General features: G+C 40.8%; 1 protein-coding gene across 1 annotated transcript; it reads left to right on the top strand.

Moving 5' to 3' along the window:
* The first annotated feature begins 888 nt into the window (after window positions 1–888).
* On the top strand, window positions 889–9,917 carry LOC112967492. Its single transcript, XM_026068685.1, has 11 exons — window positions 889–1,129; window positions 3,456–3,577; window positions 4,227–4,275; window positions 4,551–4,594; window positions 4,735–5,390; window positions 7,282–7,387; window positions 7,673–7,819; window positions 8,013–8,073; window positions 8,305–8,471; window positions 8,554–8,664; window positions 9,795–9,917. The coding sequence occupies exons 1-11, from the start codon at window positions 889–891 to the stop codon at window positions 9,915–9,917; spliced, it is 1,827 nt and encodes a 608-aa protein (XP_025924470.1).
* Window positions 9,918–20,797: the final 10,880 nt, after the last annotated feature.

Raw genomic sequence — 20,797 nt, 5'->3', positions numbered from 1 at the left:
GTGCCCATCCAAATAGAGTTTTAATCCAACTGGGTTTTAAAAATTGCATGTGTCACAATATTTACGCATCCTTCCTTGTTTAAAAAAAAGTCAGCAGAAATAAAAACTTTAACAGAGTATATAACACTTCTCTGTCTTCAGAATCAAAACTATGCAGAGGATAGGGATATGCTTGCTTGGCTGAATTTTTGCTCTTTAGGGAAGGGGGGGGGGTTGTTTTGTTTTGTTTTTTGCTTCTTGAAGGCTGTGAGCAATAGCTCCTCTTATACAGCCTTGGCGAAAGGGCTTTGTTTTTTCCTGATAAAAGAATTGACAAAGTATTTACTTCTGGATCAGTTGCTTCTTTGTACAGTTCAACCTATTCATCTAGTTAACCCAGGAAGGACAGGGAGGGAGTTTTTCCCTACTCATGCCACTTGCAGTAAACTCAACCAGAGTCCGATTTTTAAGTTTTGTACCTAAGGAAAAATATTTTTCAACATGTACTCAACCTCTTCTTGGGAAAAGTGATTTCTCCATCAGCGGCTGCTAGATTGTTAGGAAAGAGGGTGGGGCCTTCCCAGGCTGACGTCCTTCAAGCCCTACCTGACTATAAAGAGCAAGGGGGTGTTGCTGCCAAGAAACTCTCAAAAGCAGTTTCCAGTGACTGCTTGGATTCCAAGACTGGCTTTATTCTGCAACTGCTATAACTTGCTACTCAAAAAAGGAGAGGGAAGTTGGAGCCAGCTAGTAGTGGCTAATCACTCTGGAGAATTAAATATAGTTATTGTGTTCTCAATGTGAAATTGGATTTTCATTTCTTTTTACAAGCCAATAGGGTTTGGTTTTCTGGGTGTGTTTTTTTTTTCCTCCCCTCCTTTTTCATATTTTTCTGCACACACAGTGGAAATGCTGCAAACAGTCTGCATGAGTCCCGAATTACTGGTCAGTCAAAACATCAGTGAAAATGAAATCTGTGGCTATAGCCCAGGCCAGGGATCTCCACTGCCGGGAGAAACTGCCAGCCCCAAAAGCTGTTTTCAACAAAGYCCATCCTTGCCAGACTCCGGATTAACTGAATTTAATGTAGCGAGTCCCGAGATCTACTGTCCTCCTTCTGGTAAACCTCAGGAGATGTCTGCTCCCACCGGTAAGATCAAATGTTTACTCACATTTTCTATTTTATGCAACAGTATTATGCTTCCTTTGCAAAGTGATAAAGTACACTGACTTGCAACTCATTCTGTGCCAGCAGAAAATTATGCTGGGGTTGCACATGTTAAGCTTCCGTGGCAATAATGCCAAAGATAGATGCACGTTGCACTCTCCTACTCAGGTGCTGTTTTTGTTTTGCTGCGGTCTGTTCCTGAAGTCAGAAATGATTTTGTGTTTTGCTAAGGGCTGCTCAGTAATCCATGATTTGCATTTCTCTCTAGCATTTTGCTGCTCATTTACAATCTGAATTGCAAGTTGGTTTCTGAATCAAACAATGTAATAGATGTGACCTAAGTTATTAATATTACAAAATCATATGAAAGCGTATTTGGTGAATCATTGCCTTTGCCTAGTTCTTCACTCTCAAGGCTATATCTAGGCATGTACTCCATCATCTAGTCCTGTTACTGTGAAATAGCTTAGAAGATAATAATATATTAATACTTTTGCCTTTTTATAATGCTTTTCAGACAGGCCTTTAAAAATGGTCTACAGATAGTAAATCATTCATCTTCAAAACAGTCTAAAACAGTAATTATTTCCATTTGTAGAGCAGTCTGAGAAGTAAACCACATTTTTGAGGTCTCAGTGTTTCAAATATTCAGTGACAGGTTAAACATTCAGAAAAGCCCAAAGTCAGCACAAAAGACAATTCAATATACACCCAAAAATAAACTGTTTGCCACTTGGGATTCATCACCTTCCTGCTGAAGGGGTGTCAGTCTCTTATTGCCTGAAGCAGGGAAGAGAAACAGTATCATGTGACTTCAAACCACATCTTGTGCAGCTGGTTTCCATGCCAATATTGCCTACTCTGAGACATCCCAAGTGTGGGGAGGTGCACCATCCAGGCCAGCTGAGCTCCTGCAATCCTCCTCCCCAGGGTTTAGCTAGCCAGGCTCCAGCAGCAGTTACAGGGCGCACACACAGAAGCTCCCCTCTGCTCCAGCGAGCAACGCTGCTGGCTAAGTCCTTGCTCTCAGTAGCGCACAAGCTGACCCTCGACACCAGGGCTCCTTTGGAACAGTGGCCTTTATAATAGTGTACTTCATATGCTAACCAACTAAGAACCACCCTGAACTAATCCATTAAATCCATTATCATTTTATAGTAACAACAGCTATTACTGAAGGCATTTCATAGGAAAAGGCTCATCCTCAAGGGGAAAAAGTTACATAAAAGGTATTTCAAAAGTGATACATTTAAGCTCCTAATCTGGGCTAGTATTTCAAGTTTGGGAATTCAAGTACAAGATGCAAGAAGATCTAACACGAACAATTACAGAGCAGCTTGTTTTGACGAAGACAAGCTTGTTTGGACAATTATGCATATTCTCAAATAAGTATTTCATTGCACTACAGAAAAGCATTGCTCCCTGTTGAATCACACCACATTGACCTCTAAATACACCAAGAACCACTGGAAAAAGAGGTTGGACATGGCATTTCTGTCCCATCCCTAAAGAAACAGTTCTGTTCCTATTTTTCCACTGATAGAAGAAACCAAAGGACAAAAAACAGCAAAGAAAGATTTACTTTGACAGATGAAAACTGGAACAGGATTAAGATGAGCAATAATCTGGACAGTGCTGAGATACCTCCCCAAAAGCACAGCGACACGCTGTAAAACAGCACGGCATCCCTGAGCTGAAGGGCACCAGTAGCAACTGCCCAGGGCCAAGCCTCAAGATACAACATTTATTTCTGCACCACTGAAAACTCCAGACCATAACACCTGGCTGCTTTTCCCCTTCTTCCCATCCATCCATCTGAATTTCCCTCTGCCTTGCTACCCTGCACGTGTTGTCCTGTTTCCAGCTTTAGTGCCACATTCATGCTTTGGACAGTCTCTTCTCTTCCTTCCCTCCAAACTGAAGTGTTCCCTGCACAGCAAAACTTGGCAATGGCCTTCCTGTGGCAATCTGCAGGTTAAGTCAGCTCTCTGCTTATGCCTTCAGACTGAAGATCCCACAGCCAGCTTTGGGGCTTGTTTTTGTTTTGTTTCTGAAGAAGAGGATTCCCTTTGTGAGGCCCTACAGACCCTCCTACCCTGAAAAGCAATGCATTAAAGTAATAGTTCAGCAGGAAGTATTTTAATAAAAGGCCAGAACTAAGAAAGGTGTAGGTAATGTGGAAGTTTCCTACAACTGATACCAAACATCAGAATCAAAGGTTGCCCCTCAGGGTGACCTCATCCTCTCACTACTGTATTATAGCCCATAGAATTATATTACTTTAAGCATCATATTATGACTTTTCTAGACTCTGGACTTAGCTCTGAACCCCCTCAGAAGCGCTATATGGGTGTGAGGGTGAAGATGCCAGTACGGGAACTACTGAGAAAGATACGGCTTTCCAAAGGCCTGGACCCAGCTCGCAGCAAGGTGAGGACTCTCCCAGAGCTTGGAAAGGTCACTTACATACAGAGACGTAGCACCCTGGTGCATGCACATCACACTCCCACTCTGCAGGTACTCTGGAAAGGTTACCCTATTGCTGCTGCCTCTTCTACCAGGTCAGGTCAATGCTTTTGATGGGGCTGGAGAATATACTAAGTTTTAAACAGGCTGGGGGCTGGTGCTAGGAACATTTCTGAGAGCACGACAGCAAAGACTCACCCATGCCCCACATACCATTTTGAAGGATAAGCCCATAAGCCCTATATATCCAAATATATGCCAAAACTAAACATCATGCAATCAAGCCAAAGATGGCCTGAGAACCAATAGCAATTTTGCTGTAGCAACACAGATCTCTGAACAACCTGCAAAACCAGCCTAAGAAGCTGGTAGACTCCCAGATACCTAGACTGCTGTAAGGGCTATGCCACCATCCATCTGTGGCTGTCATGAATTACACAGTCATGGAGTTTTATTGACTTGCAGCCGCTGCTGTGTGAAGTACATGCTGTGCAAAGTACATTGGTACTTTGCTGTACAAAGTTCCAATTTAATTAGTTCACATCACACTATTTGCCAGTTTCACCTTCTCTTATGTGCAAGCATCTCAAACTGAGTTTTTTTGTCTCCTTAGGAAACCTCATTAACGAAGACAGCAACTAAAGGATCCTCAGGAAAAACAGGTTAAGAAACTCCTCTCTCGGTAACATGGTCTCCTTTTCTATTAGGAACAGCACTCAGACACCCAAAGAGCTGGGCCACTTCTCCCCCCCTTATTAGTAACTAACACTGGTTCCTAGCTCCCCGAAAGTACACGAACAGGGCAACTGTGCATCATCACCATGTATGCGTTACCTGTCTTACCTGGGGAAACATTTCTGCTAAAATTCTGAGACCTTCTGTATATTCCCCCTTCCTATAACTCAAGATAGCTTTTCTCTTTCTTTCTTTCCAACAGAAAAAAGAAGAGTTCACCCTTATACAGAGAAACAGCTTAGACAGGTATGCATAACACCTTCAATTCAGTGCTGCCAGCCTCCCCAGGCATATTTCATGTTTTATCACTGAGCAAGAACAGGACACTTCATGTCTGATTTTCCTCCCCCATCTTCCACCCTCCCATTTTGTTGTTGCTGTTTCAGAGCAAGCAGAGCATTGGACAAACACCAAAAGGCTTAGAGGACCTTGATATYCTGGTGGAGGTACTGCAGGAAGATTTGAACAAAAGCCAGTCAAAGGAGTTGTCTCCGGGTTCTGTGCCAGACAGCTTTTGGCAGGACTTCTCCACAGATCTGCAAGCCACTCAATGGGAAACTGGAGTAAGCAAGCAGGCAGCTGGTGGTCTGCAGGAAAGATGCTACAGCTTGACCAAATTGMGCTCATACTGCTCTTTGAAAGATGGCAACTCACTGTTGCAAGGAGAGGTAGAGACTTCTTTTCATGATCATAAAGACATACAAGAGCCAGACTCGCCAGGACTATTCTCAAGGACAAGTGAGAAAGAGAGCAGCTGGTGGAGGCAGGATGCATGTACCAGTTCCCAGAAAGATTTCCTGAGGCTTTCTGCATGGACCACATCTCCCTGCTATAATTCATCAGGGGGCTGTCCAGAGGTGTTTCGGGAAACTAACACAGGTTCTCCAGGCTTTGAGGGACATTTGAAGTCGACCCTGATTTCTTTCACACAGCAGGATCTCTCTGCCATCTCTTTCTTCCAGTTCCAGCTACACAGGGAAGAAAGTTTACTGAGAAATATCCCAGCGGACAAACTGCTCGCACCTGATGAAAATGGCAACAGGTCTCCAATTTTTCTACTTAAATCATATGGCTTTCTTTTTTCTGGGGTGTCACTCATCCTGAGGATTTGCTCTAACTTCTACCACCAGTTTTGGGCACACCTGTAGCAAAGGCTTCTTTACTCAACAGGAAGCTTGAATACACTGCAGTATACAGTTTTAGGCAGAATCAAAGTCCACTAGTAAAAATAGRAAGTTGCCCTATTTGCAGTAGTATTGCTAAACCACAGCTGACATCACGACAAATTCAGAGTGTGAACAATATTCAGAACTGAGTTTATATGTAAGGATTCAGAAGAAAATTAAAGCAAGCAAAACAAATTGTTGCTACTGGGGGTGGGGGGAGGGAAAAAAAAAGATTTGCAGATGAGATTTATTTTCCAGGCTGCAGCCACTCATGGGATAATTACTTTTATTATTAGTTGGTAATAAAAGTGGGTGGAAAGATTACACCAAAACACACATACACTGCTAGTCTACGGAGGGTAGACTTCCAAAGAACTGGGAGTGGTTGTTTTGTTAGAAATGAATTGAAAACAAAAGGCTTTACTGCACCCATATTCCCTAGAATGGCACTCTTAAAGAATAAATACTTGTTCATCGAAAAAGCAAAACCTTATGAGGTTTCCCACAGTTCAGCTAATTTGAAAAAGATAAATCCAATTGGCAGAAAATCTGACCTAGTTATAAGCTGTCCTAGTTTGGTGGGAAAGAGACTCATTCCTGATCAGACAATCCTGTTCCCAATTTAAAGTATTTAGATTCCATGCAGGGAGAGCTAGATACAGGACTGGCCTCTTCCATGAAGTACCATGTTTCATTCAGAATAATGATTTGCAGTGTAATAATAAAAAATGTATACTTTGCTTTTCAACAATAATGGAAGAACTGCAACACAGTTGAAATAAACCACCCACTACCTTTCTTCAGTATTTCCCACAGAATTTTAAAACAATAATATAGAAAAACACCCTCACACATACACAAAATCCATTACAGTTAAGAAATTAAGATTTCTACTACCATGCTTATATAGAATTCACAAGCTAAAATTTTCAGCAGCAAGCTTAAATCCATGAGGAATTTAACACCAGGCCATGCGCACAAATGAGCATTTGAAGGCAGGAGTACACACCAAAAAAGATACCAACTCTGAGTTGTCTTGAACCCTGAGCAATATGAGTTACTGCATCAGAAAGCCCCCACAAAAAAGAACAGAGACTGCAGTAAGCGGCCAAACCCCAGCCTTGAGTTATTCAGACATCATTGAGWGTACCATGCTACAGGACAAGGAAAATAAGTGCCTGCACTAAACATTTCCTCCAGGAAGAAAGGTAAACATGTCCAATTTTACAAGAATAGAAGTCTTTTCAGGATGAAACTCAGGAGAAGAACATGAGCTGTTTTGAGCAGTTCAGTGTGACTGAAGACGCAGAAGCACTGAGTTCCCCTCCTGCATAGGACTGAATTACTGCTTGGAAAGATTGCTTTTCTCTGAAGTGGGAAAGGAGGGATTCCCTTCCCAGGATTTTTAGGTATCTCATACTCACTTTTGCCTGTACTAAAAGAGGCTCATATAAAATGAGAAAGAAATAGTTAAAGACTGCTGAGAAAGAGGAATCATGCAGTAGCTCCTGGAGTGGAGAGGAATGGGACAGTAGCAAGAAGGGAGAAGCAAGAAGCCCTGGCACACACAGCCAGTTTAAACCAAAGCCACAAAATCAGCAAGTCCCTTATTAATACAAGACAGATAAATACATTAAATGCTGAAAGAACCCAAACTTTTGACACTTGCGGCGCTTAACATTTCATGCTTTGAAATASGTTCTGTTACTTTTGAGTAAATTAAGCATTGCTTTAACTTCTAATTGTTTAAAATGGTGTTTATTCCAGGCTGCTGCACAAGGCTGTTGCTCAGGGAAGAAGAGCTCTAACTTACGTGCTTGCACAGAGGTTTGCATCCCTAAATAAAATTGATGAGAAGGACGCAGCGAAACGGGTAGGATGCTAACTTGGAAAGAATAGGGTCTTTTTTTTAAAATCACATATCAAATATCTTTCAAACCCCCAAATAAAAACCAAGCACCCTTTAGAGCAAGGTGTTGCTTCTGCTGTTGCAAAGAGGTAGGAAAAGCTACAGAGAGGAAACTGTTTCCATAGAGCAAGTATTAGCACAGCTGGGAATAGAACCCAAAGTCCCAACTCTTCCTCTCTAACAAGCAGTACTGCTTTAAAAGCATTTTCACCTTTTACAATGAGTTTCTCCCATTTTTCCCCTACTTAGACTGCATTACATCTTGCTGCAGAAAAGAACCAACACCTGATGGTCAGTGATCTGATTTCCCTGGGAGCTAATGTCAATGAACAGGACGGTTTTGGGAAAACGCCACTTCATCTATGTGCAGAGAATGGATATCTGCGAGTTCTAGAAGTAAGCTGGTCATGTATGTTTTACAGCCACATGTGCAAACGCAGACTTTACATGTTTTTTCTTTCAGAATGGACAGGGCTTTTATGTACCAGAAAACTAGCTTTGGTGTGGTATTATTAAAGTGAGATAAGGTGATTTTATTTTATCAGTGCCAAAATCATGATTTATCATCTCAACATTTTCTTGATTTCAGGTTTTGAAAAACTTCAAACAAAATGGCATGTGTGTGGAAGTGAACCTAACTGACCATTATGGTAAGAGAAAAGGCTTAACTATATTGAAGCTTAGTGTAGATCCCTGAAGTTTCAGACCCCAGATTTTATCTAGACCAAAGAACATTTAATTTCACATTTAAAAATAAAAGGTTTAGCATGAGGGCCAGTCTTACCAGGGCACCCCCTTATGATTAGCCATGCATGGGCTGGTTTATTTAAGTGATGGGTTCAAGCACTGGATTTGACTTTTCTGTGATCCTTTCTGTTCAGGTTTAACACCATTACACTGTGCCGCTCTTTCTCACACTGTCTTAGTTATGGAATCTCAAAAAACTGACATCAGTACAGACATGAGAAGGTTTCTCAAACTACGCAAAGATCAAATTCTTGAGGGAATTAACTGTTTATTACAAATGGGAGGAAAACCTGAGCTGCAGGTGAGGATCAACAGCAGGCTGTTTACTGTGGTCTTATGTTTTCTTATTTGTTTGCCAACACAGGTTTCACTTTCTTTTGTAGGTACTAAATTCATGTCAAATTACCACTCCCTGTTTAAAAATTCAGGAGAATACCGAGCTGATGCAGTTGCTCCAGACTCATAAACCCAGGAGAATAAACATCTTTCAAGAGGTAACTCTGCCTACGGAGACTTTTACACCAGCTCTAGCACCCAAGAAAGCAAATATGGTAATATAAACCATACCTTGCTGTAAGCACAGTAGATAAAGCTCCCAGCCTTGCCCTAGCTGGCACAGCATAGATAATCCCCTTTTCAGGAGGAAACCACCATAGCAGCTGTTAATCCGTGCCTGTTCCAGGGATTGCTATGTACACAATAATTTAGAGCGGTCCAGTTGCATGCAGGGGCTGACAGCACACTGCTCACACCTGCCCCCAGTCCAACCCCCCCTCAACAACTTAATTTCCAACATTTTGCAGAACACCAAGCCAGACAGCGGTAACCTCAGAAGCAGCACCAGAGGAATTCTTCCTCTGCTGATAAAGAGATGCTATAACCTAGAATGTTGCCACCATGTTCAGTTACCTTCAGCAGCTTTTAATAGAGAAAAAGCTGATTTTCCTCATTTTCCCTGTCCCTTAGCATACCGATTCAATACAAACCCCATGCAAAATTCGCAGTACAGGACTGAAAGATAACCAGATTAGCCTGTGGTATCAGTATCTATTGCTAAATTTTTGGTGCGGTAAACAAGACAGCAACTCTGAAAAGCAGCAATTTTACTGCTTAACAGAGGAACGAGTTCCTAGGGTAAAATTCTGTTCTGATGAAATAACGCAATATCTGCCATAGATTTCAGTACTCTTGTCCAAGACTAAGCAAATATTCAATGCTTCAGAGTAACAGCCCTCAGACCTATTCTAGTGTCTTGTATTTTTTAAATGCATCAGATGAGACTTCCCACCTGTGTACGTGTGTGTACAGAAACTGAGAAAGAAAATAAAATTTTGTCAGGGGTACACACATTTAAAAAGAAAAATCCACATTTTCAGTCATTTATGGACCAATTTTTTTTTTTTAAGCAGATATGCTCTGTAGGAAATAAAACAGTACAAGCAATTAAAATCATTTCAACACAGGTTATTACTGACTGAACTGTTAACCATGCCATCCTCTTCCATCTTATGGTAAGAGGCAGAAGCTAGGCTTAGCAAGCCAAAACCAGTATGTGTCCTTCATGCAAAGCCTGCCTCACTGAAATTGCTGAAAACTTACTGTTCTGAATTTTTCTTCTCTACAGGGTTATGGTTTGCTTGATGCTCCAGGAAAAATGCCTTACCCCTCACCACCAGATAACATTTCTGAACTTTTTCCCATTTCCTCTTCGGACCTCTTTGACATCATTCTTAAAGGTATTTCATGATAGGAAAATGATTCTATCTAGTCAGGATCTTTGTAACTCCACAGCTGGAATGTAGTAGCTACCTCCAGTAGCTAATTGGTGTTGCTCTAGAATCATAAATCATCAGTTACACATGAACTGATGGAAAAGATGCCCAGTGACTTGTAACAGATTTTGGATTAAAGTCCAGAGTTCTGCACAAAATATCTTTTGCTTGCAAAACTCCTTGCTCATCCAAAAACCAAGCAGAAAATTTTTGGCATTAGGAAGAAAATTTAACATGTAGATTGAACTGAATATTTGTTGGTTTATTGCCTTCCAGGGAAATGCTGATAAGGCTCATTATCTGCATCTCATGGTCCATATGCTGCAGCTGTTGCTGAAGAATAGACAGAACAGACAGTAAAAGTCTTCGAATGTATTGTAGCTTGAACTGGCTGTTGAAAACATCTCCTCAGTATCTAGACATAAAGAGTAAACAACTAAAGGGGGAAAACCCTCAAGCCAGGTTTCACCAGTATTAGGTATTCAGTGTTAGATGCACCAATAAATAAATCTTAATTTTCCTATGGAGTTGAGCACTTGCACTTGCCTTTTGAAGTTCATTTGAATAGWAGTAGTTCTACATTCTGAGGCTCTGACAGTTTTTTTTAAATGCAGGTATCTCATCTAAGGAAGAAAATAAAACAAAATAAATCCTGATTTTTGCCCTCCAGAGCCTAGTCTTCAGAGCACCAGAATAAGATTATTCTCTACAGTCTGAGCTTAATGTTCAGATATGCTGAAAACCACCAGTAACATAAATTTGAATACATACTACAGGTACTCAAAGTATGGCTGGTTTAATTCAATACTTTCTGCAATCTAGCTTTGAATTTGTCCAAGGCTGGCATTGTCACTCTTTAAGGCAATCACATTTAAAAACAACCAAAAACCCCCCACATCTCATAACTAAGCCTGTTTCCCCCTCTCCCCCCAACAAAAGTCAAGCTCTCTAGTTATGCAATCAGAATTTGCCATCAGTAATGGATTGGAAGTGCAGTCTGGGACAAAAAGCTAATGTTTTGAATCAGTTCCTTCACTCTAGATGATCTATCAGACAATAGATCATCTAGATAGATAAAAAAAAACTTAAACATATAACAACGCTGCACAATGTTGTTTTTTATACCAAGGAATTTTGAAGTTAGAAGGATAACAAGTAGCTTAAATAATCCTCTATTGACAGATATGTAAGCATTCTTTCTAGAATTTCTAGAAATCAGGTAATTACCACCCCTCCGAAATTAATTTCTCTTTCCAGACTTAGTGTCATTTTATTTTAACTTCTGATTGTTAATTAGCTGGTTTCTATGAAACTTCCCCGTTTGCTACATATGGAGCAATCTAGATTTATATAAACCTACAAAACGACTGATCCAGCAATCAGCTCACATATGTACCTCCTATTGAAGTAAATGGAAGGTTTTTCATGTGTAAACATTGCAGGATCCAGTATTAAGTACTCAGCATGTTTGGGGGATATTTTTTAAATGATCCCTTTGCATTTTCTTGTTGTAAAACAATCTCTTTCCTCTCGTTGGATATCCTTAAGTGTTAAGCTCCAAGAGCTATACTGTACAATGTGATTCAAGTTTTACTGAAAATGACAGTGTTTTTAAGTTAACTCCAGTGGGCTTTGGGTTATATCCTGTGTTTCTTATGCCCTGAACAGCTAAATTTTGTATTGCATTACTCTACATTCATCTTCTCCAGTCTGAATGAGAATTAAGTACTCCAAAACTCTTAAGTGTATTTTTAATAATTTTGTACTGTTATCTGCATAACAAGTTGTATAACATTATGCAATATTCATCCTCCTCCTTCCATAGGCATCCTTAATGTTTTTAATCACATGAAGTCTTTCCTTTCCTCTTTTGTCCCAGATTTTACCTGGTAATAGAAATATTTTCCTCTCCAATGTTTTTTTGTCACCCCCCCCCCTTCTCCCCCCAAGTTCTTTCTTCAGTTTGCATTTCAATTCTCATCTAAGCTCACGGTTCTTTTTATTCATTTGGAGAGAATTAATGTGGATCTTCTAGGTTATTCAGCTTCCATTCATAAGATTTAAGGACCAGTCCCAGTATCCACTGAAATTAAAGACTCCTTATTTTCAGTGAATACTGGGCAAGATATTCTGCATTACATGCAAAACCAAGAATGAAGCAGTATGGTGACCAAATTCAGAGTTGCATCAATAAACATTTTCAATGAAGAAAAATGAATTTGTCTACATGACATCACAGAAATAACTGTAGAAAACTATTGTATAAGAATACAATATTAATCAAGTTTTTAGTCACATGGATGCTGTTCAGGTGAAAGGAGGACTGGAACCTTAAGCTATTAGTCTCTATCATTTATTCAATATACTCAAAACTGAATTTGCCTGTACAACAAATTTTTACAACAGTTATATTAATTGCATTAAGATTAATAGATGTGCTTTATATTGTTTCACTGTTCCTTCTCATCAATAAATTTTCAATTTCATGCATTATTTATTTTTATGTACTGAATTGATATACTAAGAGGGGAAATGACGGTCATCAAATGAGCAAATTAAGCAGGGKTTTTTTTGTGCCTTTTTTTTTTTAAAGCCACTTGGTGTACTCATCAGCTTTTTTTTAAAGGAGTGGAGAGTGGTGCCTGTGCAGCAACATCATTATTACTAAGGGGTTTTTACTAGAGACCCTTATTTTCCAGGCATATTCATCAATTCTCTACCTCTAGGAAATTTTGGGCTACAACTGATCTCCAGCTTGGGGGGGGGGGGGGGGGGGGGGGGGGGGGGGAAGGAAGACAACACACAAAAGAGAATTAAGTATCATAAGAACTTGCTGAAAAAGCTGTACCTTTTCAGCTGTTCATTGTGGCTAACTGCAACAAGCTATTTTAAACCAAAAGACAATAACAGGGGGCCTTGAATAGGAATTATCTATCATAAAAATAATTTGCACTTCTACAACAAGATTCTTTTGATGATTTTTTTCCTCTTTGTGAAGAGAAAGACCTTTTAGCATTAAGATAGGGGTTTTTTAGGTACTGTTTTCCCTACTCCTAGGGCAATCACTACTGCAAGTGATACAACAACTCTTTGCAGACAGTTGTTCACAACAGCTGGGCTGAAAATGAAAAAATATCATATTTAAGTGAAAGCTCTGGGGGAAGTTTTCTAGGGTGGTATGTGCTAACAGATATAGTAGTTTGGGAAGGGCAGAATTGAAATTAACTCTGACTTGCATGTACAGCACTAGATAGGGCTAGTTAGATCGTGATGGTTCTGATTAAAGGCTTTTGCTTTGAATCTCATCACAAAAGGAAAACCTCCCCTGGCAAGGCAGCTCCTTGAACCTAGGCCCGTTGCTGATTCAGGACTGTCTCAAAGGAAAGGATAACACTTACTGGATCACTAGCATTACTTCCTTCAGCCCCACATACGTGCTGTAAATCTGCCCTCAGATCTCTTTAGACAGTCCCAGCTCAAACCTGCTCAGTTAGCAGTGTAATAGGATCTCAGCAGAAGGTTTTACAATACTTCAGAATTAACCCAACGGCTTCTCCCAGGCCTGTCTTTAAACAGGTTTTGAAAATGCACGCACCAGCACTAGCCTGCTTTTCTGGAAATAGTCACATGTTCCTATGAAATCCTCTTTCACATTAATTACAGAAACTGGCTTCCACATTCAGCTCTGGTGCTGACAAGGTTTAAGGTCACTGTAATCCAAGGAGTGACCTCTTGACCTAAAGACATGTCCTGTGCCTTATTCTCACAAGCTGCAAAAACGCCCATGGCAGAGGGAGAGCACTTACCTTCCTGCAGTTCCAGCCAGGGAACGGCAGAATTGTCCCCAGGACAGAGTTTGGCCATCACAGAGCAGAGGTCAGACCTACTTTAAGCTGCACTGATGTTATCAGCCTCACTYGAACCTCACCAGCGCTGGGCCCATTTCGAGAGGAGCAGTCACAGCAGCACAAGGTTCAAGGCGGGCAGCCAGACTGTGGCTTGCCTGGGACAAACTGCTGTGCTGCTGACTCCTAAGTACCACTTACAGCGACCAGACTAGTATTTGCTGTGCGAGTCCTCCAGCTAATTCATTCAAAGCCAACTCACATGTGCTCCCACAAGCTGTAGTCATGCCTTTCAACTACAGCACAGGCCATACTTACAGAAGCTGCTTTGCTTCTTCACCTCACTTCTCACCCTGTATTACAAAATGAGGGTCATTCACCAGCTTACATGGTTAGTTAGGTTCCCCATTCCTTTGAAGGTATATGAGCACTGGCATGCATAGTTATTTTTAAATGCAGTGCAAGAGCTTTGCTACTGAATTAGTTGCAGTTCAGCACAGAAAGATAAAAAAAAGCAACCAGATCAGATTCAGCACTCCCAGCAGTTCTCAGGGATGCTCCTGATGAAGAAAGAGGAAATTCATGAAGTATCTGTGGCAGATTTGTAATGTCTTGAAGAAGGCCCTGGCAATGGTAGAAACTTTATCTTCCTGTCAAGGCTCTCTGATGCACGTTTACCATCAGCGATAACAACAAGGCCACAATTCCTGTTCATGAAAGTGAAAGACAGTAACTATGGTCTCTAATGGATATACAGAATCCTATAGTAATTCATATCAGTTCTCTAGGTTTTCCTCTCTTAAAGATCTTTCCATTCCGTGCTGGGTGAAAGGGAATACACATGCCAGAGCCGCAAAAGCTGAAGTTACCCATAAGAGAAGCTCCAGGCTACAGCAAGGGGATGAATAGATATGTTTGGTCAAAGCAGCCTGAGGCAAGGAAACAGCTCTATCTTAGGTGTTACCTCACTAGGACTTTGGCTGCATTTTACACCTTTCACGTACAAGCCCAACACCCTGAAGTTTCTCAAGGAGACTAGGCAGAACACAGGTGCTTGGATGCTGCTACTACAGTCGCAATCACAACAAGCCCAGAAAACAAAAGCTGTTCTGAGGATCTCGATGCCTTAGCATTGAAAGCTTTTTCGATGCACACAGATGTTTTCCCACTAGCTTCCAGAAGTTATCAGCAACACAAGTACTCAGCATAGTCAACTATAAAACRCTGTGAAAAGCAAAAAAAGCACAGCCTTTGCCACCAAGCTGCTCATATCTATGAAACACACAAGATAAATTACAAAAGGCAATACAAACGAAAAGATTAGGGAAGAAATTTTATGGATGAACAAGCAACTGCATGGCAGACAAAGGAGGAAACTATTCCAGGTATTAGGTACATTAAAATAGTAGGAATAACACAAAAAGGGGAGCAGAGAAGAGATTCTGGCCCTGATTTTCAGCTGCATGAAATTCTGCAGGCAGCAAGACAGCCAGTTACAGACCATTAACTCTGGAAGATGTGTTAAGCAGACAGGTCCTCAGGGAACTGCTTTCAGTAGCTAGTGATGGCAGGAATTCTCCAGTCTCCTTTCCTACTTCTAATGCCAAATGGGATGATGGGACATGGCTTTTTTTGGACAGAAGGGAATCCCCAGCTGGGGAGATCTGACTGCTTTCTGACCCTACCACCTCAGCAGTAGGATATCCACAAAATGACCGTAGCAGAAAAATCCACCTCCTGTTGTTTTTATCCTCAGAAACAAGTTCTTGAAATCATACTTGGCTACATACTCAAGACTATGGTGGTAAAGGCTCCGTAAGACTGCTGGGTTTTGCCAAAGCAAGCTATATCTCACAGATTCMAAAAACTTAGCTATGGAACATATGGACTATTGCCTCCTAAAATAGATAACAGCAAACAGCAATGCCGTGACTGCATAACATATTCAGTCTTGTAGATGAGGAACTAAAAAAAGAATTGGGGGTGGGGGGAGACACTAAAGAAAACCCCCCATAGCACTGGCCCTTTGAGAACATAGGCCAAGAGCTGCCATTCAAAAAGAAACATTGACTCTTCCTCTACACAGCTCTGCATCTCATTTCCCACAACCCCACATCTCTCTCCACGTGATAATGACACCCAGGCTGAGTTGCAAGCAGAGCTGGAGGAGCCAAGTTTCTGAGCCAAGCAAGAGGGAGAGGCTGAGCTCCTGGCTGATTTAGATTCTTTTGGAACAGTCTCACCCATCAAGTTTTATTTTTCCTGCTTTGTTTCTGGCTGGAGGAACTTGGAAACCAAATGGTTTGATTTATAACAAGGACATGTTTCTGCAGCCGTGCTGAACAGGACAGATGAAACACAGGCAGGGAAAGGGAGTCCACCAAGTGTCTCAGGAATTTTAAGAGAGGTCACAACAGGGAGAGGCAGGAAAAGGAAAGAGGACAGGACATTAGCTCCTACTCAACCCAGACAGCACAGCTCTCAAGCTGTAGCAGCGGCTACAACCCAGCCTACCCCAGCCACACGTACACTCAAGCCAGGAGCCACAGTTCAGTGTTGCTGCACACTTCATCAGTCTGTTCACCCAGAAGCTTCATTTCTCCTAAGGAGAAGCATGCTACGCAGCTTAGCAACCGGGAGCTTGCAGGGTCAGCCCTAAAGAAGTCCCTTCAGTCCTGAGACAGCCTACATGTGCTGGACATTCAGGCATCCCTGCTTGCCCTAGTTACTGTCACCATGGTCACAGAGAACCTGTGCCCTGAAGTACCACACCATCAGTTTCCTGCCTTTTCTCCATCCTTCCTTCTATATCATTTCCAGGAGGGGCAGAGAGTTTAAACTCATGTGATCAAGAAATACTTTTCCTGAAGAAAGGGGATTTTTTTTTTCTCCCCGCTCCTTCCTTGCTAAGCTTCCTGCAGAGCTGAAGATACAGTGTTTATTCCTTCTTCCCTGGGTTTCCAGGTTATAATTTCTTTTTATCATCAGCTTTGAAGCCACTCCCTTTCTTTCAATGGGGCAGCTTCAGGGTTCGCTTGGCTTGACAGCAGGAGTTTAGACTCCAATGGATAAAATATCCCTTCTCAGGTGTAAAAAAACAAGATGTTAATCAATTAATTTATGTCAGAAAGCCCCCTGGGCACTACTCTGCTCCATGCTTGACCATACTCCACTGCTACACTTATGAGAACCTTGTCCAGGTAGGTCCCAACTTTTAATTTTCTCTGCTTGTCATTTGTATCTATTGCCACTGGCCCAATAAGTCTACAGAAGTCTCATTTTTTGGAACATAATGATATGTCCAAATGCAAATATTGAGTTGTATGTGGTATGATAAGTACATAGACAAATCAGAACACCATTACCTGAGGGTTACTATGTAACCCAGAATAAATATTCGCTTTAGATCTAAAGGAAAATATGCAGTGTGAATTAATACAAAAACATAGTGGCAGATTTTAAATATTAAGATTTGTTTTTAGTAAAACCCTCTAGATCCCATTATTGCCAATGAGTAGCCAGGTTTTGAATCTCTCACAATTACTTTTAGAAAGCTGTTCACAACTAATTGGTCATTAGTGTGAGAGAAACACAATAACCTTCCTTTAAAGTTCTACACAAAGGCCAAAAAGTGTTCCACCCTCACAAACAAAGCACAGCCCCTTAAAACTTCAGTTCTCATCATCTTCAGCATTTCATTTTACCCCTTTCAAAAAACTTCTTTAGAGAGCAGGGCAAAAAGGTATGTTACTCAGGCTGCAATGAAATCGCATTGCAATTAAGCCAGAAATATTTGTCAGATAAAAAAACTCTAGGAAATATTAATGCACAGAAATTCATCTTGTGCACACTAGGTTTTTAAATACTTTGACAGTTTCTGGGATGTCATTTTCTGCTGCTTCTAGGTGTACATGCTTTGTATCCTGGTTAACATGACATTTCCATTTCACTGGAATTATTACTCACACACAAAGGCAATCCCTTTTCTGATATAATACAAGATAAGCTTCTGCAGAACCCAGCAGTTCTTCGAGTTCACAGCCAAGCATGGTGCTTCCTAAGGTGAAGCACGTACACTGTTAAAGTCCACCTTGATTATATTTATGCACAGTATGGAGGTCATTTTTATATTGGATTTTATTTTCTATGTTCACAGCAGACTATTTCCAATAATATACTTGCCTATTTTAAGACAAAAAGCCAGCTACATTCTCTTTTACATATGAAAGTAAAGCTTTAGGGGTTAGTTCCCTGAGCAAGAAAAACTATGCACCATTATATTCCATGTGCTACCCCCCCCCCCAGAATCAGAGCTCAGACACAGACTGCTAAATTACATCCGCATATTATATACAGGTTTAATCCAGCTACCTCTAAAGCTCTGCTATTGCAAAAATCCAACTGCAAAATCAAAACAAAAACAAGACAGCAACTTACAGTCTTTGCATTGGCCCTGAGACCTGAAAAATCTGGGCTCTTTCTGGTCTAGATCCTGACTCATTTGAACTTAAATTATGATTCAGCTGGCTTTTCAGAATTATTTCAAATAGCCAGTGTTCAGGTCTTTTGTTTTCAAACACAACAGCTGAGTCCCAAATGCCAGAAGCCTTATGCTCATTCAATCCCCCCCAAAACTGAACATGAACAGCCACAAATGTCAAAGAAAGAAGAGAAATAAAACAGAGAAGACATGGAAAGGGGAAGGAATATCAAGCAAGAATCTTTCACATGTTGGATCACTCTCACCTCTGCAATTTAAGGGGGGGGGGCACCTTATTTTTATGAAGATGACAGATAACTCTGAGAAGCTCCAGATATGCTATCACATATTTGTATTTTGTGCAAARAAGGATTCCTTCCTCTTTTTCAGATATTAGATACATTGTAAACCAAAATAAAACAGCACAGGGAAACAAAAACAATTTCTGTTTTGCAATGACAATCTTACATCCTTAACCTAATATAGGGCCAGACCTGTGACCTACTTCTCCAAGCAGGGAGCAAGTCTGTGTGAACTAGTTGCAAATTCCTGATCTTTTGTCAGACCAGGCAGAAAATTAAATTCACCCTCCCCTCACAATTCAGCCAACACTGAAACTGAAAGTTTGTAATGGATTATGTCCTCAACTTGGATCTAGGGAGAGGAGTTCAAGGTAAATTACATTTTTAAGAGTACTAAGTCCTGCAAGAGACACTCTCAGCTAATGCCACCAAAACCATCAAGATGACCTTGGCTTTGTGCCTACTGTCACAGCCTAGCCTTTCACTGAAAGGCTTTAAAAACGTTTCAGTTTTTGTGTAAGCTTCTCTTCAGAAAACCAATATGACCATAAATCAAGCTTTAGCTAAGAGTAACTGCCTTCTTCACCAGAGTCAAAGGCTACTGTAAGCATTACCTGGAGAATAAAGTTTATGTGGAAAAATAACAACATAGTATAACTAGTTACTAGCTTGGTCAGATGCTTGCAAAAGAATATAAATGACTTGTGGCTATGTAAACACAGCTTTCCATTTATTTAGAGACTTGTATTCAACTTTACAGGCAAACAGACCAAAGCTTGGCTTGACTAACTTACTAATCCTAGGTCTTACAAACATAATGGTACCTGCTTATTGAAATAACATGTCATTAAATTAAAAAAATAATTCTCAAACCCCAACAGCCAGAAAGAAAAATAGCCAATGATAACGTGCAGTTCATAACATGAATCTGGTGTAGCAAAGACCAGAAACAGAAGTACTATATTTACTGAGGAAAAAACCCAGCGCTCCTAACCAGAATTACACATGAGTTAAAGACCATGTGCGCATTAGGGCATGCTTTATGAGCTCCATAACGAAGAGGAGGAGCAAGACTCTGCTTTGCTCTCTTCAAGAGCTATTTTGAGCAGGCTTGAGATCTCTAGTTTCTGTGTTCAAAAATGTGCTGCTTTTAGACACTGTTCCCCTGATAGTGTGCTCATTTTCCCATCTTCTTTACAAATGAAATAGAAAAAACAGGACTTGGCTGTACTTAACCTCTCCCTCTTTTTTTCTGTTCTTTTGCTTGAGTGAAAAGTTAAGCTAGGTACTTCCTAGCTTAAAAAGAAGTCTGTCTGACACAGTGACAAGGACAAGTACCTCAGAGCGACTCAAGCACTAGCTATTCTTGCTCTCGATTACAGTTAGGAAACATTTTACGGGGATATTAAACTCTAGTCCTTGCCAGGAGAAGGACTGTCTGGCACACACCGCATCATTGCGTATCAGTTCTGTGGAAAAGGGAAGTCGCATATCTGTTAATAACAGCAAGCAATCAGTGACCTAAGACTCAACAGGGAAAATGCTATCACAAGTTATTTCCTTATTCTAGACCCATCACAACTGGGAACCAGTTTGTATAACCAACAGGAATCAGACACACAATTATACAATAGTTCCTGTATGAAGTAAAGCCAACTTATTCTCATGTTTTTTACCTATGAAATCTAATGTCTCAGGGAGCCTCTGTGGTTATTTCCACAACACTATGCATGTTGCATTCTCAAAGATTGAATTTATCATATCCAGGCCTGTCCAGCCTAATCTTTCCAGGGGAAAATAAAAAAAAATTCCAGCACAAGAACTTCTAGACTTATGGTGAAATCCAAAGCCTTGTAGCAGGCAAGAAAGCTGCCTTAGAAGAAGGACATGTGCTAGGTACTTCTTAAAAATAAATAAATAAATAATCTCTCCAAAACATCATGCTGAGCTGGGGTCTTGCAAAGTCACCCAGTTCTGAATTCCTGCATATGCCCAAAGCTCATCTTTCTCTGGAGCTCTGACACCTGACTCAGGGCTGCTCTCTGACAGGGAAGGACCTCCATCTACATGGCATCCAGAGCCCAGAATCCTGGTTGCACAGAGCAGTGACAGTTCATTTATTCTAAAGCATGGCTGGAGAAAGCAATGATTCAGTGACTAGCATTCATCGCAGGCAGCGAGGGGAACCTCAGCCTCTGTTTTGTTTCCTGAGCTCTACTTCAAATATT

Source organism: Apteryx rowi, unplaced genomic scaffold (genome assembly GCF_003343035.1).
Source record: "Apteryx rowi isolate R43461 unplaced genomic scaffold, aptRow1 scaffold_278, whole genome shotgun sequence".
NCBI lineage: Eukaryota > Metazoa > Chordata > Aves > Apterygiformes > Apterygidae > Apteryx > Apteryx rowi.
Note: the sequence above shows the minus strand (reverse complement) of the source record. Positions and strands in the feature narration are given on the sequence as shown.